The 26,707-nt window shown below is 41.8% G+C and overlaps 1 protein-coding gene across 1 annotated transcript in view; it reads left to right on the top strand.

Moving 5' to 3' along the window:
- The window catches only part of CUNH1orf21 (chromosome unknown C1orf21 homolog), a 102,522-nt gene that overhangs the window by 52,431 nt on the left and 23,384 nt on the right, over positions 1–26,707 (top strand). Inside the window, exon 3 of the mRNA XM_051185966.1 lies at positions 22,020–22,096. Coding sequence (XP_051041923.1) covers positions 22,020–22,096 — 77 coding nt within the window. The remainder of the gene's footprint in view (positions 1–22,019; positions 22,097–26,707) is intronic.

Here is a 26,707-nt window from a genome sequence, read left to right as displayed (position 1 = left end):
GTGTAAAAAAATTTACGCGTAGGTAAGAGAGGGAACCAGCCACACAGTTCTGGAATGTTCCGGACTGGTATTTTCCCTCTGAGCTATCACTTGTCATATTAATGGAAAATGTCATTGAGATACCAAAGTAATTAATTTCTGCATTTACCTTTATGTTCATAAATGGTGCTAAATCCTTTCTATTTCACCAAAGTACCTAATATCTGCAGAAGGTGCCTTCAGTATTATGACTAAAGGACACAATGTTGTTAAGGTTTTTTGTTTTGTTTTGTTTATTTTTTTTTCTTATTTTGCATATCGATCCCAGTTCCCTCTCCCTCCCTCCCGTAAGGTTTCTAAAATGACTTCCCTCAAGGTCCCTAGAAGTAAATTACATTCTAAAAACAAATAGTAAAGCACAGTCCTAGATTGTATTGCTTGCTTTAAAACATATTTTGAAGGAAGAGTACATGAATTTGCTTTAATTTTTAAGGCTGTCCAGTTTTCTTTACCCATTTTTAAAGGCAAAATATAATGCCACACAGAAACTATTGACCAAACTTCTCTTAGCTGCCTTACTTATATGGCCAGGCAGGGCTGATAACAGGACTTTGGGCAATCAGCCTGGCCTTCTAGGAGTTTAGTCCCTACTGCTTTGGTAGGATGGATTTCCTGGATGGATCTGAAGCAGACTAGTGGTTTGTGACATGGTACAAGAAATTAAAAACATGTTTTGCAGAAAAGAGCTGCAAAAATGTCTAAAGAGCAATAAAGGGGAATGTGCTATCACAAACCCTAAAAAAATGCAATGAAGTGACAGTGATTAGAACAGACGTGGGATTAAGTGGGACCAAACAAAGAGCCCTACACACACAGAGATACTGATGCACAAGTGTTGGAGTACCAGAACACCACAAACCAGTGGGGAGAAACGGACTGATTAGTCACAAACCACATGCCAGTGAGTACCGATGAATTAGAGAATTGTCCTTTTTTCATCATGTTATTAAAATCTACAAGAAAACAATCGGTACGTATATAGCCCCATTTTGGAATGGGGTAGTGTTTTTGAATAGAAAGCAAAAGAAACCACAAGAGACATAATCATTATGCTTTACCCTGTCTTAGTAAAGAAAGACTTAATTATGAGGAACAAAACCAACTCAAATTATCATAAATAAACCAAGATGATGCCTAGCCAGATCTCGGGTTACTCCAAGGGCAGGCCCAGGGCTAGAGTAGACCTTCCCAGGGTCCAAAGGGAAATCGTTCTAGATTCTGGAAGGACCTTAGCCCTGTATCTGCAGCTGCCTTCCTGCTGGGTTCATCATTTATGAAGCTCAGTTGCATAACTCGGTTCTGCTTCTGGCTAGCCGCTTTTCTTGTTGCAATCTGTTGTTTGGTGGGAGAATGAGCCTACTGCCTCCTATGGGCAGGAATGCATCGGACAGAAAGGGGCTCTGGGCAAGGCAAGAGTGTTTCATGCCTAGTGTGTGTGAATTTGAAATGTCATAGATCGGATAACACACAAACACTTTAAAAGGCAAATTCTGCTTGAGAAAAATATTTATGGCAAGCGTCATGCGAAAATGATCGATACCTCTTATAAAGAAGACAGTTTTGACAGTCATAAAATATCTAGCTCAGTATGGCCTTTAAGTGGGCGAAGGAGATGATAGGCAGTTTGCAGGAGAAAATGGGATGCGTGGAAGGAGGGAATAGAGAAGGTTAACCTCAACAGAGGTATAAAAGACACAGCTTTAATAAAAAAAAAAAAAAAACAAAGTGATATTTTGTTTAGGGTGTCGGTAGCACTATTGTAGTTTTTTTTTTGTTTGTTTGTTTGTTTTTGTTTTAAAAATTGTACTGTTAATTTTGGCAAAGAGTGAATCAGACCCTTATATTCTGCTGTTGAGAATATAAATGAGAGCAAGCTTCCTGGATAAATATATGGAAAGCCAAAGAGATGATCCTGTTCCAGTTGGCCAGCAGTTCTAAGAAGGAAAGTCAAAGAGATACAGCATGGAAGAGTGTGCCATTTGTGTGGGGGGGGGAGGGGGGGATGATAGTGGCGAAAACTGGGAATAGCCAGTCTTACTTCAGTGACTGATGAGTAGGCTGTCCAGGTATTAAAATGTCATATGCCACTAAAAAATCATTTGTAAATGTGTAAGAAGCAGAGAGGCAAAACTTTTATGGGTGATATTCTAAAGTTTAACAGAACTTAATATAATAGATGATTTCTGTACTACAGTGAAAATATTACATTGGTTATCATAAACTCATTAGCAACATAATTGCTGTGTGTACCAAAGACAGTACACCTCACATGCTATCAGGTGGCCCTCTGCTCCCTCAGCCCTTCCCCCACCCAGCTCTCCCCTTCCATGGTCTCTGTCTGGGTTTCCCTTACCTAAGTAGCTGTAGATGCCAAGCAGAGGCTGCTGATGTCCTCACAAGACAGCCCCTCAGGGTTCATGCCTAGGGAGGTGAGTGTCCATTTGCCACTGCTTGTGACATGGAAGAATGCTCACATTTGTCTGTAGAGCTTCAGTGTGGTGTGGGAATGAGCTCTTGGACTCACACTTTGAGCATGAAAGAGAATTCCTGAAATAAAAGCTGTGTCTACAAAGGCTGATTAAAACCTCAGTGACAGTGACGGTGGAGAGAACAGAATGGTATAGTTTCAGGGAATAATTACAGTTGGCCTTGGTCTTTAGCCTCCTCAAGAGCCATTCCTTGCCCACATCTAGCATCCTGATAAACCAATAGGATCCTTTAGAATGTATTAACAACAAAACTCCATTTTCCACCAACCGTAGGACTCAGTGTTAGCTTCTGAGGCCTATAGCTGAGATTGCTTCTGCTGACCAAGCCACCCTTCACATGTTTCCACCCGTGTGTGTATTATTTTATTTACTTCTTTGAGACAGAGTCTGTCTATGTAGTCCTGGCTGTTCTGGAACAATGTAGACCTGAGTTCAGGCTGGCCTTGAACTCAGAGATTCTCCTGCCTCTGCCTCTCAGGTGCTGGAATTAAAGTCATATGCCACCATACTCAACGTACTTTAGAAATGCCTTGATTCATAGTTTTTCTTGTTCTGTTATCATAAACATATCCATGTTGGAGCAATGGGACCTAGGATGACCTAAATCCTTGTTCCTAGGCCATGGTCACTCAGATTTGCCTGCAGAACAAACTGATTTTCCTCTGTGAGTTGAAAGCTGTATGTGGGCATTGGCAAGCCAGTATGCACACATGTGCACACCCACAAGCATCCGTTAACACCCGTTAGCTTCCTAGTCGGCACTCCATCGCTCCTAAATTGTTCATTTTAGTAAAACCTCACTTTCTGGTTTTACCCTCAATCCAGAGTGTGACAGTAAGAAAAGCAGATGCTGTGGGTCGCTGCAGGAGGCTTGACAAAGTCAAAAGTCCAGAGTCAGGAAAGCTTCCCTCCAACACGGGCATTCTTCTGACTTAGCTAAGTGTGTCTCTGGCAGAAAAAATTCATTTTCATCTTGCTGCTGAGAAACTGAAGCCTCGTGCAAATCTTCACTGTGTGGAGTAGCCCATTGGCCCTCCCATGCTGGCTGGACACTGTGGACCACTCACTGTGGACCCAGGGAGGACCCCTGAACACCTGGGGAGACTCATTGAGGACCCAGGGAGGACCCATACTAAGAACAGACAAAGCTTTGTGTTTCCTTTGGCTTTGTTCCCAACTGGACTCTGTAAGAAATGGTATCCTAATCAGTAACTGCCTCCTCTGTTCCTCAAGGTTCCTGCACTTTCCACCCATGGCGCATGCACGCGTGCGTGTGCGCGCGCGCGCGCGCGCGCACACACACACACACACACACACACACACACTTCACAGTGTTCAAGACGTCACCCTCTCACTTTGGAGTGTTGTCTGTATGCATTGCAGAATTAAATGGTAAGTGAAGCTGAGTGGTCAGCAGCAGTGGTCCCACTGGAAGCTCCTACTTCAGACTAGCCGCTCCCCCTACCCCACCCCCCCCAGGGGCTGCCCACCTACTGCAGGCTTCTGATATGCTGAGTATCTATACAGCAGCTCCCTCCTGCTCCAGAGCACACCCAAGCCTCTGTAGAAGGAACCTTTGTTCCAGAAGGCCAGAGAAGTCCAGGGACCCCTTCCGCATTTGTGAGCACAATAGGGAGGAAGGCTTCTTCTGGTTTAGGGCAGGACCTCTGCAATGGCTGCTCATTGTTTTTTCAGGTTTGTGTGGTCGTGTAATGATTTCATCCAGAAATGCTTAAAACCACGATGTTTTATTTTGGAATCGTTCAGGGTGTTGAAAAAAAAAAATACACAAAGAAAAAAGGACTTGGATTTACCGATAGTGGAAAGGTGATACCAGAGTGTCTGGGCCCCATGCCACCAGGCCAGGGGGGAGACATACGCCACACTGGCTTCTTAAATGCCTGAGCCTTATTGTTACAGAAGGTTGTTATAATTTTAGAGAGGAAAAGATGAATGGAAGACTGTCTTGGCTTAAAGAGTCTATTTCTATTTTTTGTCCAGCTGAATCACTCTGTGATAAAAGCAGCCCTGGGCATCACAAGACTTACTAACCTTTATGTCATTTCCCCTCCCACTCTGTTCCTGAAATGGCTTTTTCTTTTCCTCTATCGGTTTTTATCTTGCTCTAAACAGTATGTAGCTTCTCCACACTGGCAGGCATTGCACGGACTTAGGAATTATCTCTGATTTGTTTGCATGCGTATCAGCTGCCCTTCTCCTCCCATGCTCTCTCAGATTGGAAACCACAGTGTAAGCATCTAAACCTCCTGACTTGTGAATATCAATGAGGGAATCATGAATTAATCATTATTGTTCTTAGAGTGCTGGGTTGGTCCGAGCAGCTCAATTTGAAATGTTCCCTTCGTGGTTTAGTTTCTGTTTTAAAAGCATTTCGATTATTTTGGTGCTTTTTGAGTATGTATTAATTTTTAACTAATTTTTGCCTTAACTTGGAATGGCTCAGCAGTGCTACCACAGGCTAGCTGGTGAAGCCTTGTCTCTTGCTGAGTTGACAGATTGCACACACCCGTTCCGATGTGCGGACTTCAGGGAACTTCACAATACAGTTGTCCTCAGGCTTCCTTGAGATGGGTCCTTTGTATGAGTCCTTTGCATCTGCATACAAAGCCTCTTGTGTGTCCTGCTTTATCTGTTTGGCATTCAAAATGGTAAGAGGGAAGGGCAGCTGTTACAGTGCCTGCCCACACCCAGCTTTCCAAGGGCAGGGTTACTCCAGTCCATTTCCCGGCTCTCCTTTCTCCTACTTCTCATTAATTCATTAGCGACCATTAAAGTAAAAGTGGTCTTAGCTATGTTTTCCACTCCCACCAGCTCCTGCTCATCTGCCCTAACACGCACCCATGAGAAGGCCTCACCAAGTGTGTTACAGTGTATGAGAACCATCAGTGTGCATCCGTAAATAACCCTGATGATTTCTGTGGTCCCCATTGTGTGAGTCATGACTGCTATTTCCACTCACAGGGCTTTCAGAACTTGTCCTTGACAACTTGCGTATTTCTTTTGTTTCTTAGAGTAGTCTTTCCTAGGATTTTTTTTAATGCTCAACTTTTATGAAATTCCAAAGTTAAAGTATACATAAACCATCCAGTTATGAATGAAAAATATTAAGAAACCATTCAGAATAAAGTAAGACGTTGAGTACAGCTGTCTGCCCTTTTCTCCCAGCACATGGTCCAATGACTGTCAACACATCCCATGTGAGGAGAGGCATCTCCTGGGTCATTAGGCACTCCACCTGGCTAGCTGCACATCTAGAGCAGAATCCTTAATGTGAAGTTAGGCTCCATTTCTTCCTCCTAAATGGTGTTGGCAGGAATATATCATTACTTCTTAATAGACAAGTTGCAAGTGTTAAATCAGTTAATACATGACAGGCCAAATCCTTGGGACTCTGTTAAGTGTCCAGTACTCAGTGGCTAGGAGTAAGTACTACAGGCTCTGTGTGTGGAATTACAGAGCCCAGAAGGCTGGGCTACCCAGTAAGAATCTACAATGTCCCAATACTAACACTGAGAATGTGACAATGAAGTAGGTTACTTACTCTTATCCAAGTTCAAGCTTCCCTTTCTGTAAAAGTGGGTAAAGATTCTGCTGTCAATGAGTACTTGCTGTGGAAAGCACTCAGTAAAACACCAGGCCATTGGAGCTAGTAAGAATTTACAGAAGATGCCTGCTACCAAGCAGAGGGACAATTGTGATTAGTCACATTTTGCTTTTGGTTCAGGAAGAAAGAAAAAAAAAAAAAAACAAAAAGAAGGATTACTTGGGGGCTGGAGAGATGGCTCAGAGGTTAAGATCACTGGGTGTTCTTCCAAGGGTCCCGAGTTCAATTCCCAGTAACCACATGGTGGTTCACAACCATCTGTAGTGATATCTGGTGCCCTCTTCTGGCCTGCAGCTCTACATGCAGACAGAACACTGTATATATGATACATAAATCTTTTTTAAAAGGGGGGGTGGTCTACTTGCTTTGCATAACACTGCTCTCAGCACATGACATCCTTAGTTTTTTAATTTGAAAGTTATTTCAGATTTGGGATTTCTAGAAGCCAAAGAAAGGAAACTGTTAGCTTTTTGTAAGACTGGAGAGCCAGTGTTTTACAACAACATTCTAGAATAAATAAGGTGGTTTGTATAAACTTGAGTGATAGCAAAGATCTCTGGGTCTGTTGAGGAAAGAAGGAAGGGAGGGAGGGAGGGAGGGAGGGAGGGAGGGAGGGGAGGGGAGGGGAGGGGAGGGGAAACTGCACATCAGATTCATTTCAAAGAAATTCATTCGTTTTTCATTTTTCATTTGAATATAACCTCCCTTGCCCTTCCTGAAGAGCCAATGGGCTGAAAGAATTCTAGTGATGTCTTTGCTGCAGAGGAAGAAGGTGAAGGATGGGGTCAGGATTAAGGAAAGGGAAGCTGCTTCCTCAGTGCAGTTCATGACCCCAGACAACAGAAAGTTCCCACTCTTCAGGGTCCCAAATCAGTGCAGCCTCCAGCTCACCACCTCCAGAATACACCAGTCCCTGACACAGGCAGCCCCTGGCTGGCACAGGGTCTCCGTGAAATGAATCCTTCTCTTCACCTTGAGTGACCCTTTGATCATGGATTGAGGAACTAGCTGGTGACGAATGGCAGCTCCAAAACTGCCCGTTTTAAAGAGTAGATGGGAGTTGATTTTAATTAGGGCTCTCCAATTGTCTGTGTGTAAATGTCAACCTCTGATGTGCTTAGGGCCTATTAAAAACATCTTTTTCCTTACTTCTGCTAAGCAAGCATTTTTGAGCACTCATATTTCCAGCACTCTCCTAGAGGACTCCTGATAGCTCAAGGTTCACTTCCAGCCTTTTTAGAAATCTCTGGTGGTACTGGAGGCCACTTTGGCAAAGGCATCTGCCAGATTAAGAATAAATTACAGGGCTGAAGAGATGGTTCAGTGGGTAAAGGTGCTTGCTGTGCAAGCATGAGATCCTCAGTTCAAATCCCTAGACCCCATGTAAAAGCTGGACTATGTGGGAGGTGGAAAATCCCCAAAAGTACAAGCCAGCTAGCTGTGGGATATAGCAAACATCCTTTGTCAAACAAGGTAGAAAACAAGGACCAAAACCCAAAGTTGTCCTGTGACCCACACACATGAGCCATGACATGCATGCACTAACATTTATAGCTATGGATATGCGGGCACACACACAGCACAGATAATAATTATTGCTAATTATAAAATAGAATAAGCTGTGTCACACTGGGCTTGCTTAGCCCACAGAGTTCTAATACCATCCCTGTGTCCAGCTCAAAAGGAAGACAATGAGCAGGGCCCCACCCTGATTTCCTGTCCTCAGAGTGGAGAATGCAAATGGGCCTGACAATACGTTTGTATGCTGTCAGATATCTACACAGTGGCTTTCAGTATACATGAGAAGTCCTTCCTCGTTTTCTTTTGAGGATGGCTAAAAAATGTATGACTAATCAAGAAAAACACTAGGCATGTGTTACCAAAATTATTTTATATGGAACTTTGAGTTCTACAACAAACAATTCCTTATACCACCAATGAAACCTCAGAGACAGATAGGCATTTGCATGTGTGCTTAATTCTAAACTGTTTGGTCTTCAGGGTAATTGCACTCATTGTTCAGCCTCTGATGTGTGCAGGATGTTTCCCAATTAAGAATGAGCCCATGTAATTAAACTTGTGTCATTTGTAACCAATGTTTTATGGCAAAACCAGCTTTAGGGGTCTTGTAAGAGTAGACTCAGCCATCTCGATAGCCACTAAGATAATATGAAGCACAGAGTGTGGATTTAATCTGTGCACTTGAGAAAGAGGAACAGACGTGTCTAAACAGAGGCATGTGTGTGTCTAAACTCATTTTCAGGAGACTGGCATAAGCTTTAGACTTCAAGAGGAAGAATATGCAGACAGGAGGTCTCCATAATTAACCAGTAAGTCAAGATGTGGTCTGGCTGATCCTTGATTCCATTCTACTTTTATGAGGTACTCCTAAGAGGGGACAGGTGGTTCTCAAGAGATAACCAGTCACATCCCTCACCAGAGACATCCTCCACATAGTAGGTAATTGCCCTCATCTGCAGTAGAGGGCTGTTTTTCCAGGCTGTGTACTCCTGGAATCCTGGGTAACTACAGATTTAGAACAACTCGAAATTGTTGGCATCTTCTGGGGATCTAGAAAAGGACACTGTGAAAACTGATGGTTAAGACACCAGGGTTACTCTGATCCTAACTGAGGTCTTCAGCCTTAAAAAGTGATGCAGATGGTAGCTATTACCAGTTTTTAGCTAGCTACTCCTTGAGTGATTATCAAACATACTTACATAGGTTAGCAGGGACCCCATAGCACAGGAGGCATGAAAAATGAAGGCACAGAAGCCAGATTTTGCCTGCCTTGTTTTACCGTGAGGGCAAAACGGTTTTGGAGAGCCTGTGAAAGGCTCAGCTTATGAACCACTGTTGACTCTGCTCTTCCTTATTTCACTGTCCCCTTCATTATCACTTAGAAACTGCAGGAGGCCAGGACATTTCCTAGCCAATAATATTTTCGGGCCACTAATTTGATTTTTTTTTCATCTTTTATATCATACATTCTGTTACCTACTTTATGACACAAGTCTTTATACCATCAATTTACTGCCTACATGCCATTATCTTTTCATTAAGTTCTTGGACATGCAAAGAGAAAGAAACAGTGATTAATGCTTCAGCATGAATAAGAAGTCACTGTGAATATAATGAATGAAACTATTTTTAAATGTCGTCTGTAGTAAAATATCACGTTAATTAACACTTATCAGACTGGAGCTAAGCAAATTTTAATTATTAAAAATAAAAAAAACATTCTCCATATTCTAGCACAGTGTTCAACTCAAAGAACCAAATGAACAAAAACTGTTCGGTAGTACCCCCTAGCACATGTAATCTTAGACAAGCAAACTAGGAAGCAAATCCTAGTTGCCATTTTCTCTCTAAAACTTATTTTCCCATGTCTAACTAAGTGGACAATTCAAGACATTGTTCCCAATCATGTCAAATCATATCAGAGGAGATTGTGTAACCTAGCAAAATTACTTCTTGTTAAAATATTTTCAGAATGGCTGTCACTCTGTGTATCCTCTATCCCTTGCTTCTGCTCTGGTTGATTGACTTAGGGAGTGTTTGTTTGTTTGCTTGCTTGCTTGCTTGCTTGCTTGTTTTTACCTTGGTCATTCGTTTTAGGAAAGAGAAGTAACAAGGATGGGAAAGATTCCTAGAGTAGGCTAAGGAAAGTTTCATATGTAACTGTCTTTGGAGAATGTCCAGGATATGGTCTCTGAAGCCACCATCTCTGGGGAAACCCTTCATTACTGTGCAGTAGGCTGTGCCCATCTGTGAAATGGGTAATAGCACCAGTGTAAATGTTTTTGAGCAGCTGAAAGCTAATGGTCACCAAAAACGATCAGCATCCATGGGTCGTTGTTAACATCCCTCCACGTGGATGTGATCAGCAGCAGCAGAGGCTTTGATTTCCAACTAGGAATTCTTTTGGCAAGTTCTTGGAACTCAGTTTCCTGACTCTAAGTTGGGTAATAACGACTGCTGGTACAGTTGTACAAATAGAAAACTCATGCAAAGTGCCTAGGCGACAGTAGGAATAGGTAGAACAAGCAGAACACAGCTGTTGGGCTTTTCAGAATAGCAGTGACAGCACTGTTAGTATTCTGTAAACCGCAAGAGGGGATAGACAACTGACTAACAGACCCAGGAAAGTCAGTTAAGCCCTGCAGGTGGCAAAAGGCCCAGGCTAACACCAGGTATCTCTAGATACCAAAGGGAAGATGGCCTAAAACCAAGAGGGTTGATTGGGATTCTATTTTAAAAAGCCATTTGGAGATGGGGAGATGGCTCAGTGAGGAAAAGCACTTGACATGCAAGCGTCAGGACCTGAGTTCAGATCCCCACCATCCATGGAAAAGCAGGCATGCCCCCTTAATCCCAGCTCTGGGGAAAGCGGGAAGGATCAGAAAGATTCTGCCCATCCCAGGAGCTCCAGGCTCAGGGGACTGAGAGACCCTGTCTCAGAGCATATGAGAAATATGCCCTCTGCCCTCCATGTTTACCCCTACCCCAACACCCATGCACACTCACAAACACACCAAATCCCAGGTCACCATACTCATTTCTGCAGGCATGCACTCAAAGGGAAGAATACCAAACTAAAATCACAGCTCTTATAGGGAAGTCTACATTCTTAGTGCCAACACCTTTGGTTGTCAGCCTCCATTTGATGCCTGGAATGCTAATGAGAAGCTATAGATTTTCCCGGAGGATGAGACGAGATGATGAGGTGATGTGAGCCTTTCCACATGCCTCTTCTGTGTATCAGGCAGAATTCATCTGTTCTATGCAGACATCCATTACCACTGTCCAACCAAAGGCTAGGAAGTACTGTCAGGCAGCAGCTCTGTCCTGGAGCCCATCTTTGGAGTCCTGGCTCTCAAGGCTCCTCTATGGTTCATGTACAGGCAAGCTGTGCACTGGCTGCCTCCATCGGCTGCTTTCAGTTTCGGTTGCCACTCTCTAGAAAATTGCATGAGGTTTCTCCCCGTAAAGAGGTCAGGCATCGGAGTCCTTCGCAGATCCGGTACCATGTTTCTCTCACATTGTTGCTCTCAACATTAGTTGCTCGCTCCAAAGTCCTCAAAGGTGTGAGATTGCACTTTGCCAAGGCATTGCATATCAGCCTTTATGGCATGTGTAGTTTTTCCAGCACAGCCGGGCTTGGAGGTGACTATGGTTCAGGGGATTATGAGGCTTAGAAGTGATCCTTTGAGATTACACTGCATAAGCAGCACACGAGTAAGTGCTTTAACAGATCTATGTATGTAGTATGTCTTCTGTTTAATGCGTTTTGAAATATACAAAAACAGTACATTCAATAGATTTGATTAAGAACTTTAAAATGTGTTTTTAAATCCTGTGTTTTAAAATTATGTAGGATAATGTATATATAGCATGAGTTTTGCCACTGTGACATTTTTAATTCTTTTATTCTTTGACAGTAATATATATATATGTACATATATATACATATAATGAATTTTAGCTTTTCACTCCTATTACCCTCTCTCACTCCCCTCCTACTCTCATGTCGTGTGTGTGTGTGTGTGTGTGTGTGTGTGTGTGTGTGTGTGTGTGTGTGAGAGAGAGAGAGGGGGGGGGGAGGGAGAGTCCATCCATCTTGCTGAGTTTAGGCTTGCTTCCAAGAGCATTTACAAAGGGTTATTTACTAGTGCATTGGCTATTTATCAGTGACTACCACACTGAAGAAAATAACACAGCCTTTCCAGCAACAGGTAGCCCCTCAGGAAGGGTGAAGCCTCCTTGTTTGGTGAATTTTAAGTATATAGTACACTGGTACATCATATCAGACTTGCTGCACGACAAACCCAACATCCTCTTCAGGGACTTATGTTTTATTAGGTGCAGGCATTTAACCCAGGCCATAAGAAGAGGCAGGTATAAACTTAGCATGACTGTCCACCAAGACAATAATGGAGGTAGGGGTCCTGCCCAGGAGGTATGTCCCTTGCCTTTTCTCATAGCCTGGAGAGTTGGACTAGACTACTGTGTCTAGCTTCCCATTATCAAGTCTTTCATTTCTTCTTGGCCACACAGAAAGGATACTTGAAAGAAACATCACCACATTACACTTCATCCTGACGACTCTGGAACATATAAATCTTATATGTGAAATAATGCCTGTCTATAACAAGAGCTATTGAAACAGCTTAGAGGGATGAGGCAGGCATTGATTATAATGTCGGTCAATTTATGTACTGTAGTTGACTTACAAAGCCCCTAAATATTTAGGAACTAGCTCCAATATGCCCCAGGGTAGACGTATAATGTATGTGTTAGTTTGGTTGTCACAGCTACGCTTTTGAAATGTTTAATTAAATGTCTATGGGGATCTTACAATAAGCCCTGGTCCCCATTCCTTGTTAGTTACTCGGGCTCATTGACTCCTGTATGTTGTGGGCCTTGACTTGTTTGAACCTGGAAGGGAGTTTCAGATTGTGAGCAGTGGCATAGGGAGGGCGCCAGCGTTCAGGGCTGTGTCATTAAAAATGTGCCTTCCGCCCAGGCATCGATCCCACCTTTAGATATTAGGACATAAGAGAGAGCTGTAAAAATGAGTGGACGCCTCTTTCCCACATCCTCTCTGATTTATGTAGCGTTGGCTTTTTAAATAATGCCAAGTGTTATTGAAAGAGATGTCCATTTGGGGCCACTCTTTAACCCGGGATGACAATTATCGTAGAATCTCTGTTTCTTTAATGGCCTCCTCCTTATGTGGTTGTTGTCAGAATTAACTGATACATTTAAGTAAACAATAATAGCAGTAAGAGTAATGGCTGACATTTACTGAGCTAATACCACTGGGGCCTCTGGTTGGAGTTTAGCTGTATCTAAATCAATTACAGCCCATGAGCTAATGTGGTGTCTATCAAGGGAAAGCTGCCATCAGCGGTAGCTGTTATTTTTATTCTTGTTACTACCTTTATAATTGTGAGAAACTTTCAATAATGCAGAATTGATGTGTCTGTTTCTCCACTGTTGAATTTTCATGGGAATATAAGTTAACTGTGTGTGCTGCCATGTCAGGAGCAAATGCATATTATCTAGGAGTTTATCTTTTGTAGCATGAAATGAGAAAGCAGGAGAGGGGAAAGCGAGAACATGCATTAGGCATGAAGACCCCAGCATACGTGATTTCTTTGGGTACCCCCAGTACAAGTAACAGACAACAGACTGTGAACTTCCATGCCAGTATGTTACTAACATGAGATTTCACAAAGTGGCATTAGGTCTCCAACATGTCAATTAAATTTTATCATGAAACCTTGGATTTTATCAAAAGATATCCTTTCATCCCTCATTTATATGGTAAGTTCCTTTTACATTGTGGTTGTTTGTTTGTTTGTTTGTTTGTTTGGGAAAAATAGATGCTACCTGTCTTTGAGTCTCAGGAAGACACACTCATTTATTTTGAACACAGTTGTGGGGTTACAGCTTAAAAGACTGACAGACATCTGTGGTTCTTTTGGACGTTCATGAAGCTTTACCAGCAGGTAATGGTTTTTTTGTTTGTTTTTTCCTAAAGGAAAAAAATTCTAATTTAGTAATGACTTTTGGTGTGTCTTCATAAGCAGCCTTCCCAGGGGTCATGGAGCTGATGTAAGGTCTCATGTAACACAGGCTGGACTGGAACTTGAAATGCAGATAAAAATGGCCTTGAACCTCTGACCCTCCTGTCTATCCTGTCCTGAGTGCTAAGATTATGGGCATGAGCCACAACACCTGCCATAAGCAGCTTTTTATCATTTACTTTGAAATCAAACTGTGCCACACTGGTGGCTTAGCATTAAAAGGTCAAAGAGCATCTTATTTCACATACTTAAGGGGAGGATAATATTTCTGAAAAAGGGATGAATTGAAAATGCTCCTAATAACTGATTGTAACCATCAACGTCAGAGGCATCAGAAAAGTTTAAATTATTTCACGAAATTGAGTGTGGAAAATAGTATTTCAGACTTAGATGGGTTTTCCAGATCATGTGACCGTTAACACATGTGGATACATCTGAATTAATAAATTATATTGAGATCTAGAGGTTCCAGTCACACCAAAGGATGGCATAGTTAGGCTTGCCAAGCATGCTTTGGAAAAACAAGCAAACTTATCTTCAGGTCCACGTAGTTGATTGAAGCGCATGAGCCTGCACTTTAATTTTGTTTTATTTTTGCTTTTTACTCAAGTAGGAGAAAATTCTTGCTGAGTTCTAGAGATAAGGAATGAGGGAATCAGCAGAGTGGCTCAGAACACTGATTTTCCTCCAGTGTCGTGGGCAGTAGGAGGTGCAGTGCAGTCTGATGAATCCGTCCCTGGGGAACCTCTCCAGGAGCAGCTGTGGTTCTGACTTACACTGCATAGGACGATTTTAGGAAGAGGCGCTGTGAGGCAGAATTGGGATTCATCAAGTTAAGGAGGGATTTATTAAAGAAGGGAAAGTATGTTGCTGTTTCTTTTTTAAGATTAGGATGAGGGTGCTGGGGAGATGGCTTGGTAGGTCAAGTGCTTGCAATGCAAACCTGAGAATGAAAGTTTTGGGTCTCCAGAATCCAAGTAAACATACATGGGCCCCACCTATAATCCCAGCACTTGGAAGGTAGAGACCAGGGCTCCCCGAAGCAAGCTGCCTAGCCAGACTAGCCATGTTGTTGAGTTCTGGGCTCGAATGAGAGACTGTGCCTTACTAAATAAGGTAGAAAAATATTAAAGAAGACTCCCAGGCCAACTTTGCTTCTAGCACAAATGCACACATGCACCTGTGCATTAGCAAAAGAAGGAAGGAAAAGGGTATTACGCATTAAGACTTAAGCAGCAGCCTTGAAAGCAAGAAGTATCACTTGAGCAGAAAATAGAAGGTAGTACACACTTGAGGACAATGTGGTTGGTTGCAGACAGAGAACAACATCATTGGGAACATGGGTGGGATTGTCTGTGGCTTATCTATGGTCAAACTCTAATGGGGGAGAATAGTCATGGCTTTTAGGGAGCAGTCCAAGAATGGTCAGGATTGCCCAAACCAGGGTAATTCTTATACAAGGTTTCTAAATATATCATGAGTCAAAGGCAAGATGGGAACAGGCAGCTTAGCAAGGCTAACCATAGGAAGATGCCATTCTAGCCAAGGTCAGTAAGCCACCATCCAAGTCTGTCATGTTGGTAGCAGCTGTAATACACCCCTGGATCCCATTAAGCCTGGAACACCATTCAGCTGGCCTATCAGTTTTTCCTGCTTCTCTAGCCTACCTCAGCTGGACCTACAGGGCATACTGAAAGAATGAAGCGAGCAATGTATTCAGATGTCCCGAAGCCTTGTCACAGGGGCTGGCGTAGTAGGCCTTGGCTCAGGGTCGATGTCCTAATGGGAAAATCTCAGTTAGGTGGGGGCATGAGAGCAGCAGAAATGGTAGAGTTCTCCTCCATGACAGGCCACCATGCCATGCTTCACAGACCTGTCACTGTCCCTCCTCCCTCTCTGTCAATGCCCCACTTAAGACTTAAGGGGATGTGCATCAAATTTAGGGGCGACTGTAGAAAAAGACAATGTGGGAGCATTGCTAGAAGGCTGGGCAACTAAAGAGATGAAGAAACTCAAGGCTAGCATACCTTTTAAGCATGTCAGTACTATTTCTGGCTGTGTGCTTCTCTAAAGAAATAAAGGAGAAGAGACATGCTTCTCTTTATGGCCTAAGCACTGTAAATTCGAACCATGAAGAGCCTTTTCAACTCAGACTATAGCTACCACCAGTCTTTACCTAAAACCTTGGAGTACTTACATAGTGGAACAATGCCAGATTTGATTATTGAGTGCAAGACTGTATAGGAATCTAGCGACAGACTCCATCCACTCTGTGAAGCAATTACAGCACAGCAGACCTGACTTTTATATGGGCTGGAAAGCTGAAAGGAAAACAGGGACTTTTCATTTGCTTAGACTTCTGATGGGAAAAATGTGTGAAGTGGGAACTAAACTGAAAAGTAGTTAAATCTCTTTGTAGAAGTGCTTAAAAATGGTGCCTCATAAAATGTGCACATTTTTTTTATGTTTTCCTATATCTGTTAAAAATCAGTTTAAGAGTGGCTGGGAGAAAGGGAAATGAAAAAGAGAAATCTTTGTTTACCAGTCCTAGACTAGCTATTCAAAAGAGATGGTGTCCTTTTCCATCTTAGTGTTATGTGAGAAATAAACGCTTCGATGTCAAATGAGATGGTTTTCAAAGAGTTTACATTCTATGAAATACATCCCTCTGAGGTGAAATAACTATTTTGTATCTGAATATGTTCCTATTTTTCAAATGTTCATATCTGCCCTAAAATTTCTTGATTATAGATTTGGTAAACTGTGTGTGCGTGCTTGTGTGTGTGTGTGTGTGTGTGTGTGTGTGTGTGTGTGTGTGTGTCTGTATGTCTGTGTTTCCCTAGTTTCCATGAAGTGAAATGAAGTGGTTCAGATATGGAGGGAGAGAGACACAGACAGACAGACAGACAGACAGACAGACAGACAGACAGACAGACAGACATGGGGCAAGCCTGTAGGGCAAACCCTTTGGACCTTATTCAGTATCACTGGCAGTCCCAGGAGCTATTACTATGCTTAGACCCATGGTGTTTCTAAGTAAGAGAGAACTCCCTGCTGCTGGGCAGGAGAAACATGACGGTTTCTCTCCATGCTTTAAGCCCAACTAGAAAAGAGACCCTCGCAGCTACTGCTGTCATCCAGGCAAGAGAAATATGACAAAGAGGTGATGGAGAAAAGATGTCCTGTCCTTCTGCATCCCTGCCCAGAGCAGGATGACTTCTGTCAGCATCCTGAGCAGGTGATCTGCTTTCAGCATCTAGAAGGTGAGGTTGGAATGTCTTTAGAAAGCCATTGGCTCTTCTGGATATTTCCACTTTCCCTCCTCCCCTCTGGGAGTTGCCAAGAGGGTAGGGAGCCCTTGGCAGCAGCAATAATACAGTTGCTTTGGCTGTCTTCAACAACTGAGAAGAGAATGATAAGTTTACTCTGACATGACAAACGTGCTCTGTTCCTAAAGAAAGAAATTGTTCCAAGCCAAGGAAAACTCAGTTATTTAAATAAGCTCGTCACTACCTGACAGCAGTTTGCAAGCATTTTTGGAAAATTGATGTTTCTTCCAGCTGATGGAGCCACTGAGCATGAGTTAGTTAAAGGGGCTGCTGGCCTGGCATGTCCCTGTGATGACCCTGAGGTGTTGTCCCCACAGAACCCCAGGAACTGCCCTGTGAAGGGTTAATGGGAAACCCACAGTAAGGAGGTATCTTCCCTCTGAAATGAAGTGCTCAGATCTATAAAGAATCGCTGAGGAGTTCTCTGTTTACAGCTTCCTTGGGCTACAGAGTCTGTGTTCTGGCAAGTCCACCCATAGGGTTCAGATGGGTGTGGAGGGAGAAGATCTGCAGCTTCTGCTCAGTCCTCATTGTCCCCAGCACATGTGGCTAGGGCAGTCACATAAAGGTGAAATAGCATCAAAACTGTTTTGTCTTCCAGGGAAGCAGCATCCCGGTGGTCTCTTCCTCCTCCCAGTTTCATCTCTGGGACAGGTGTCTCATGGCTCTCAACCCCCAGTCAGTGACCCATCCAGCTGCAACCTTGGGTCTCCCCCACTCCCTCCAACCTCTTCCAGCCCTCTTTGTTTCCTGTCCCATCCCCTCTTTAAAGAAAGGCAAATCAAGCCAGGCATTGGTAGCATACCCCTTTAATCCCAGCACTTAGGAGGCCAGCCTGATCTACCAGAGCTAGTTCCAGAACAGGCTCCAAAACAATACAGAGAAATCCTGTCTTGAAAACCAATAACAGCAACAACTAAAGGCAAATTATTTCAATCTCTTATCACCCCACAAACAAATCCTGAAATACAAGTTAATAATGTTTATAAATAAATCTACATCTGGCTTTCTTTGATAAATGTATGCAGCCAGTAAATGTACCAGTTCTCTGTATATAGCAAGGGACAAAGTATCCTGGGGGATACATAGCAAAAAATAAGAACAAATCCTTAAATGTCAAAATTCAATAATAAAGTTCCCAGTAAGATGACACTGCAAGGCCACTGACATAGCAGTAATTAAGACACTGCCAAGCGTTGATGGTGGAGTGTAGAAAACCTGGACCCATCATTGCAGATGGGAGTGTACAATCGCGCAACCACTTTATAAAAGAGTATGTTCATGTTTTCAGTGGGGAAACAAAGCTTACTATATAGCCCAACGATTGCACTCCGGAAATCTCCGCCAAGAGAAATTAAGATGTATTTGTACACAAAAGCTCATATGTGAAAGTTGATGGCATCATTCTTCATAATAGTCACAAACTGAAAACAATCTAAACTGTCTGTTAAGTGATGGCTGGGTGAGCAAAACATGTTATAGTCATGCACTGGAATGTTATTTTTAAATTAATATAAATGAAGTTCTGGCACACGCTGCATGTGAGGAAATCTCAAAAATATACTTAGTGAAAAATGCTGAAACATAAAGCTACACATTGTGTGATTATGTTTATATGAATCTAGAAAAATGTAGGTATGTAGACGCAACTGAGCTATGAATGTTTGTCGGGATCTACAATCTGATTATCTACAAATGGTTTTAAGGAGACTTTGGGTGGGGGGGAGAGGGGAGATAATGGAAGTGTTAAAACTGGATTGTGGTAATTGGTATACTCAAGTACAATTATACTAGGAAAGTTTTATGGAATGTGAATTTACCCCATGAGGCTGTTAATTTTATTTACATCGTGTGCACCAGGATCAGTGCAGTAAGCTTTTTTTCTGTGTTAGAGACCGGAACTGTGGTCAAAAGTTGTCTGTTCAGTCCTTGAGTTCCCCAGGAAGTTGCTCTCACCAGGAGGAAATAGATGAGACTACCTGATCTTGGACTTTTACTCCCCAAATTGAGCTAAATAAGCCAGTTTTCTTTTTGTAACAAATTACCAAGCTTACAATATTTCATCATAGCAACAGAAAGTAATGATTACAGAAGTCAGTGTATATTGGCCACCCCATAGTAGAACACTAATTTCCATTTTCACTTAAGGATGCCCTCAATGAAGCAATATAAAATAAATTTCATTACATCTTGTGCTTGGAGGCATATCTTGACAGCCTAGCATTGCAGTAGGAGATGTACATAAAGCATTTCCTTTGCCTTCCCAAGGGTGGTGTCTTTGTGAAGAGAAGCATTTCCACAGTTGGTGGAATTGTTAGCAGAATTAGCAGTCTTTAAATGGATGGTGTAACTCCTTAAAACAAAGATCCTGGATGCTCAAGCCTGGGAATTGGGTGCATATTTCCTCAAAAATTAATGAAGAAGGATTGTTCAAGGTAAATAATTGGCAGCAGTTTGTTTTTGGGTTTGCCAGTGATAAAATTCAAACCTTAACCAAAAACTGTAATGTTTGAAAGCTTTGTATCTACCATTATGAACTTGACAACAGTCAAGATATTTCTGGTGGTATAGGTGGAGATTTCAACAAGTGCATTCTTTTAAATAATGTGAGTGTAGTGTCAATTTTTGAAGAAGATGAATACAAGTGTTGGGTTCTAAATGTTTGAGAACTGTGGCCTAGTAACTAACAGTGTGAACTCTGGAGTTAGGCTACCTGAAATAAACCCTAATATCACCACTCATTACTTGTATAACCTCAGTTAAAATTCTTCATCTCTCAATGCCTCAACTTGCTCACCTGTAAAAGGGGAAATAAGTGACGAGGCATGATGGTGTATACTGTAATCTCAGCACGATAAAGCTGAGGAATAAGGCTTGAGACTTCAAAACCAACACTGTCTCAAGAAAGAAAGAAAAGGTAATAAAGTAATACCTAACTGAGATGCTGTAGGTGTGAAAATTAGTTGATGTATACAAATATATATTAACTAGAACACTGTCTTACTTAATAAGTTGTTACTGTTGGTCTTGATGAATAGTAATTTGTAAACTAAAGACATAAGTGCATACTAGAAAGTTTTGCCATTGAACCTCTGCCATTTGGGAGTTTGTTCTTAACAAGTATGTATAGTAGGTTTTTTAGTGAAGATTTGAAGAGGTAATATAATTATTCAGGGTAGTTTAATAAGAATATAAATATGTTACAGTTCTGTGACATTTCAGTTTCCTTGCCTCTATGATGTTGAAGATTATGATGTATCATTTGAGCTCTAGGAATTTGGGAGATTATGTAACCAGAGAGGAGTGGCACCTCATCCTTTCCCACTCTCGGTGTTTAAGAAAACATACAGCTTCAAGGAGACAGTGACCAACTTGGGAAAAATCTGTGTTTTCCACCCTGCCTGGATGCTTCCCTACAACTGTTTTTCTTCTCCAAGATGTAGAGAGAGGCCAGTAGTTTTGCTGTCCCTGTTGGTGTGCTCTGCTGCTCTGTGCAGAACACCCTGCATGATTGCAGAACGCCCTGCATGACACTCGAGGTCCTTGCCACAACCCCAAGGGAAGCAGTGAACATTGAGCCTGGGCCACTGGAGCTGGTGCAGTAGTCTGCTAATTCTCCCACCTTCTTGGTGAAAGATCCAGTAACTATCTGCCCTTCCCTATCTACCCACAGAGCAAAGATTATATATCCCATACTTCTTATTAAACTTATTTCATTTTATCTGACACAGAATGCATGCAGAGAGAGCTTCTGGAATTAGTCCTCTCCTTGCACCATGGGTTCTGGGGGTGGAACTCAAGTCATCAGGGTTGTGTAATGAGCACTTTCACTCACTGAGCCACCTCACCAGCCTTGTTTTATACTTCTTAAATGCCCATGAATACATTATTTTAATATAAAGAAGGTAAGGTGGCCTGTAGGAAAATGGTAATTGTTTTCTTTTCCTAGAACATGAAATTACCATATTTTTAGAGTGCTAAGATTATGCAGACCCACTCGTGTTTGATGGTAAATAACAACCAGCCAGAGCATATAAAAGTTGATTGAATTTCACTGACTCAAATGGTGTCAGCTCTCTTCAGAGAGGCAGGGACACAAAAGAGTCCATTTGGGGTCCATCTGTTTCATGTCATCCAGGCTAGTCTGCATGTAGGGAAGCTGGTAAGCCAGTCCACTGTGTTATTTAACTCTTAAATCATGGTCTCTTCAATTTTGGCCACAATTCAAGTTCTTTAAGGATAAGTAGCCCCCTATTAATGAGCCTTAGGATGACCCTTCCTTCCATTTTAAGGGTCTTTAAGGGTCTGTTTTCCAGGCTGCAAATAAAGCACTTTGTTATGTTTCTGAAAAGCGGGATGGGAGTCTAAGAAAGTACACTTACTGATGCGCCAGCACTTTAATACCTGAATATTTCTTTCCTGTGTGGCTGCTATCCTGGAAATACAAAATCTTGTCAAGCTGAAAGCCAAAGACTTTTTTTTTAATCCAGTAGAATCTAGTTCCAAAATTTATTGTGAAATGAAACTGTTGGTCATTTGTAGTCATGGCCTTATCCTTGTCCCAGCTAGGGCTTTATTCACATTCCATGTTTTAGCATCTACACTACAGCCAGTTCACCTGGACAGGTAGACAGTGCCTGCAGTTGTCCCATTCCCTCTTTCTGACACTGGAACCTTTTGTCCATTCTCATACTAGCTGCGTGCTGTTTTCTAAACACAGTGGTACCTGTTATAAAGCCAACTCTTTTCATTACAGTAATGCTTGTTCCAATGTCTGGCAGGTTCTACCTGTATTGCGTAACATCTTTGCAAGGACCTTTGTCTTTGTGACCCATCCAGCTTCGGGAGAGGGACTCCGGCACATCAAAAAGATCATGAAGAAAATACTTTTATTATATAATCACGGGTTCTCATCTTGTCTTTTACATATGTGCTTGTGTTTCAGGAAAAAAGTGCCAGCTCGAATACAAGGCTTAAAACTAACAAAGAAATCCCTGGATTGGTCCATCAACCCAGAGCAAAGTAAGTCTGCCTTCTGTTTTCCTTGTATTATCCTTAACACTCCATTTTTGCCTACCAGGTATTCAAGATTTATTACAGAGCTTTAGTAATTGAGACAGTAAATAAAACATACTCTCAAAACATCCTCAGTGTCTATCAAAGCTGACAGTTTCAGGCCAGTTAGTAAAATAAGTAAATAAGAGGGATAGCTTTATAGCTCTCACATGAGGAGATCTTAATTAAGATATAAAATAATACAAATCTTAACGAAAGTTGCTGATTAATAGCTGCATTAAAATTGTGAATATATCTTCGTTAGAATATAACTAAAATTATAAATATACCTTTATTATAATCTAATGTAAGACAGCAGAGGTTGCAAGGCAAAGGATGACATACAACTGATAGAGTGGATTTTCCAGGAACTAGGAAATAGTTCTACAAATAAAATTGCAGAGACTAGGCTAAGACATGAATAGCCATTGACTGAAGAGAAAACCTGAGTGGCTGGTCTGTTTGAAAAAAGATGTTATTTCATTCTATCAGATTCTCGAAAATGTCTAAGTCTGACAACACAAAAGTTGGCCAAATCCACTTTAACCCTTGCTGGTGGGTTACACAGCAGGTGCAACTTGGGGTTGGAGCAATAATGGTCAGTTTTCCAATCTAGTAAAGATGAAGCTAGGCAAACTTTACCCTCCAGCACCTCCAGGGGCAGGCATATACCCTTGAGAAACATATCACATTTGTGCTGGGAGACATTTTGGAATCTCCAGCAGTTTAGATAAGCTTTTAGAAGTAAAACCAAGTGCCCATCAGTAATATAATGGATTAATAATGCTGTGGTGTATTCTTCTGATGGGAATGCTACATGTCAGTCAGTGAATAGAGTTGAGGAAGATACATGTTACACACATCGGGCAGGGCATTCTCAACAGTAAATAGCAAAATGTTTCCTTTAAATTCAAAGACATAGATAAGCAATGTTTTGTGTATAAGTATAGGGCAAAATAACAAAGACAAGCCAAAATATAAAAAAAGCATTAAGTTGAAAATGGTTCTTGACTGGGTGAGACACAGTCAGACTCAGAGGCCCCTGATCTGAGTGACATTTACATGATTGTTGCTTATAATATGTAATTTTAAGAGATCATTAACTTGAAATCATATGTTGTACCTAGTACATCTCCTTACTTACAAGCATAGATACTTGAAGATATTATCATGGCTTCCAACAGATGAACAAACTCATTAATCATCTTACTAAAATAGCTACTGTCCTGAGCGTGGTGGTGCATGAGCACCATCCTAGCACTTAGGAGACAGAGGCAGGAGGATTGCCACACATCCTTAGTGAGTTCCAGGTAAACCAAGACTACTCAGCAAGATGATGTCCTAAAAGAAGAAGTAAATAAAACAATGCATTAAAAAAATTGACTCATGGTTTAATATGAGACTACCATTATATTTCTTAAGAGAGGCTGTTAATCTTTAGTACTCTGATTAAGACCAAGTAAATTCCCAGGGATGCAAGCATATTTGATGTATATCCCCTTCTCTCTATTCTGTCACATCAAGATCATTAGCAGTAGAAGCCTGTCATTGCTAGGCCTTCCCGGAAAACAACCTGCTTCATGATCATTGTGAAAGCTATTCTTGGTTGTCAATGTGACTACACCTAAAATTAACTAAAGTTCAAATGACTGGACACACCAGTGAGGGATTTTTTCACAATCAAACCATTTGAAGTGGGAAGATCCACTTCTAATCTGGATCTTTGAGTCTGGGTTACATTGTCTGCTGAGAGCCTATATAATGGGCATAGAAGGAGGAAGCTTTTGCTCTCTGCCTGTTTGCTCTCCCCCAGCTACAAGTCCAATTCCTTCACTGGCATTAGACCCTACTTTTTCGATTCCAATGTATACTGAAGACCAGCTGAGACATCCAGCCTTGTGGATTGAACAACTATGGGATTCTTGGACTTTCTGTTCATAGGCAGCCAAGGTTGGATTAGCTGAACCACAGCCTATAAACCATTCTAACAAATCCCGGATGGATGGATGGATGGATGGATGGATGGATGGATGGATGGATGGATGGACGGACGGACGGATAGATATGTATTCATTCAAAGATGAATGATCACTTATAAATCTATTCAAGGGGCTAGAGAAATGGCTTAGTGGTTAAGAGCACTGGCTGCTCTTCCAGAGGACCTAGGTTCAATTCCCACCACTCACATGGCAGCTCACAATTGTCTGTAACTCTGGTTCCAGGAGATCTGATACCTTCACACCAATGCACATGAAATAAAGTTAAATTAATTTTTAATTAAAAATAGATAAGTAAATCCACTTAAAGTTGACTGTGTCAGAGTGATGGTACAGCTTATTGTTTCCCACTCAGGTTCCCACTGCTGGTCACCAGGCCCACGCCAGACAGCCTGTCTGATGCATCACTGCTGTGCACTGTGTCCATCTTTGCAGACCACAGTCAATCACCTTTCCATGAAAGAACCCTGAAATGGGGTGATCTTTTAAAAACTGAGTTTTAGGGGATCACTGTATGGGTGGATACTGCTCAATCCTGCTGGAGCAGTAGTTCTCAATCTGTGGGTTGCAACCTCTTAGGGGGTCACATGTCCCTTTCACAGGGGTCACCTAAGACCATTGGAAAACACAGATATTGCATTATGACTCATAACAGTAGTTTAAAGTAGCAACAAAAATAATTTTCTGGTTGGGAGTCACCATAACATGAGGAAATGTGTTAAAGGGTCTCAGCATTAGGAAGGTTGAGAACCACTATGCTAGAAAGAACACTTTAACCTTGACACCTGGAAGCTACTCCATCTGCAGGGAGAGACTGAATACAGCTTTTAGAGATTCATATTAAATGGACTTCTATGCTTACTTTAAAAATAGCATCTCCCACATAGCAGTGTGTGTGTGTGTGTGTGTGTGTGTGTGTGTGTGTGTGTGTGTGTGTGTGCGAGAGAGAGAGAGAGGAGAGAGAGAGAAAGAGAGAGCTGTAAGTTGCACACAGAATCTTGTGTACTTAGAATGCATTGAGAGTGAGGGGGAAAAAAAAGATAAATGCCCTTAACTGGGGCTGTGGAAATCAAATGCAGCATGTTTACACAATGACAATTGGTCAGCAGTTTAGCCAAGTGCTCTGCAGCAGTGCACAGCACTGCGTGAACCCCAATAATATGATATTATCCTACATTTGCTACACAGAGCATGCGGCACTCTATAAGTTTTAAAACTACAACCAAAATAGAGAACTGGTTATTTTAGCACATTCAGAGATACTGCAAGATAAAAGGCAAGGGATGGTTTCCCTGGAGCAGAGGGACATACAGCTGGGAACTAACCTTGGGTCAGCTATAGCTTGTAGTAATTAGTTTTGGTTTGAATTTCACAGCTGCTTATATTGTTTTGTTTTGTTTTTTAATTTCAAACCAAATAATTAAACAAATAAAAGTAGCTATTTATGAACTACCACTGGGAGGATGCCAGAAAGATTAGAATGAATTTTGTGCCCCAAAGTTCAGTTGGAAATGGCTGATGATCATGAAGAAGAAGAAAAAAAAAAAAAAAAACTGAGTAGGGTAAGATTAAGAGGAACCCAACCCAGTAGGTGAGCATTTTGGGTGAGCAGGTGTTGAGGAAGACCAAGCTTTGCCTGAGGAAAACAAGAAGTATGCTAAATTTGGGGTTAATTTTTAATGTATTTTTTTTGATTGAGCTTTTTTTGTTTGTTTTTTGTTATCGAGAATGGCCACTCCTGTTTGTTTACTTATGTTAGACATAAGGTGTCGTACTGTAAATGCCGCCTCAGTTTATTTTCTTCTTGCCTTATTTACTTTCCCATGAGGAAGAGGCTCCTATCAATTCCATTTTTGCAGAAACAAAAGCTAATAAAATTTTTCACAAGCACTGTCCTCTCCTAGCCATTCCCTTTCAAGGGGCTAGGCTATACATCCAGATTACAGATTAACAGGAAAAGCATATATGCTGGGAAGCTCTGTAGGAAAATGAAGACCCAAAGCTTTTGAAAACCTCAGTGTTGGTAAGTTGGGCAAAGAGGCAATGTAAGGTCTTGCCTCCTGCCTTAGTTAGGTTTCTATTGCTGTGATAAAACAGCACAACCAAAATCAGCTTGGGAAAGAAAGCTTATTTCACCTTACTGCTCATAGCTCGTCATTGAGGGAAGTCAAAGTAGGAACTCAAAGCAGGAGCCTGGAAGCAGAAGCATGGAGGAGTGTTGTTTACTGGCTTACTCAGCCTGCTTTCCCATGCCATCCAGGACCACCTGCCCAGGGATGACACCCCTGCAATAGGCTGGACCCTCCCACATCAATCACTAATTAAGAAAATGTCCCACAGGCTTACCTACAGCATTTTCTCAATGGCGGTTCCCTCTTTTCAAATAATTCTAGGTTGTGTCAAGTTGAAAGAAAGAAAAAAATCAGATTTGGATTGCTATGACAACGCCTTCATTTTGGCTAGTAGTCACTTGCTCTGCTGTGTCTTGGCCTCTGATGAAGGAAAATACATCATGTCCAGGAGCCTATGATACAGCAAAGCAGTTTACCCCATGGCAGCCAGGAAAGTGGATACAAGGAAA

Source organism: Phodopus roborovskii, unplaced genomic scaffold (genome assembly GCF_943737965.1).
Source record: "Phodopus roborovskii unplaced genomic scaffold, PHOROB, whole genome shotgun sequence".
In the NCBI taxonomy this organism is placed as follows: Eukaryota; Metazoa; Chordata; class Mammalia; order Rodentia; family Cricetidae; genus Phodopus; species Phodopus roborovskii.
Note: the sequence above shows the minus strand (reverse complement) of the source record. Positions and strands in the feature narration are given on the sequence as shown.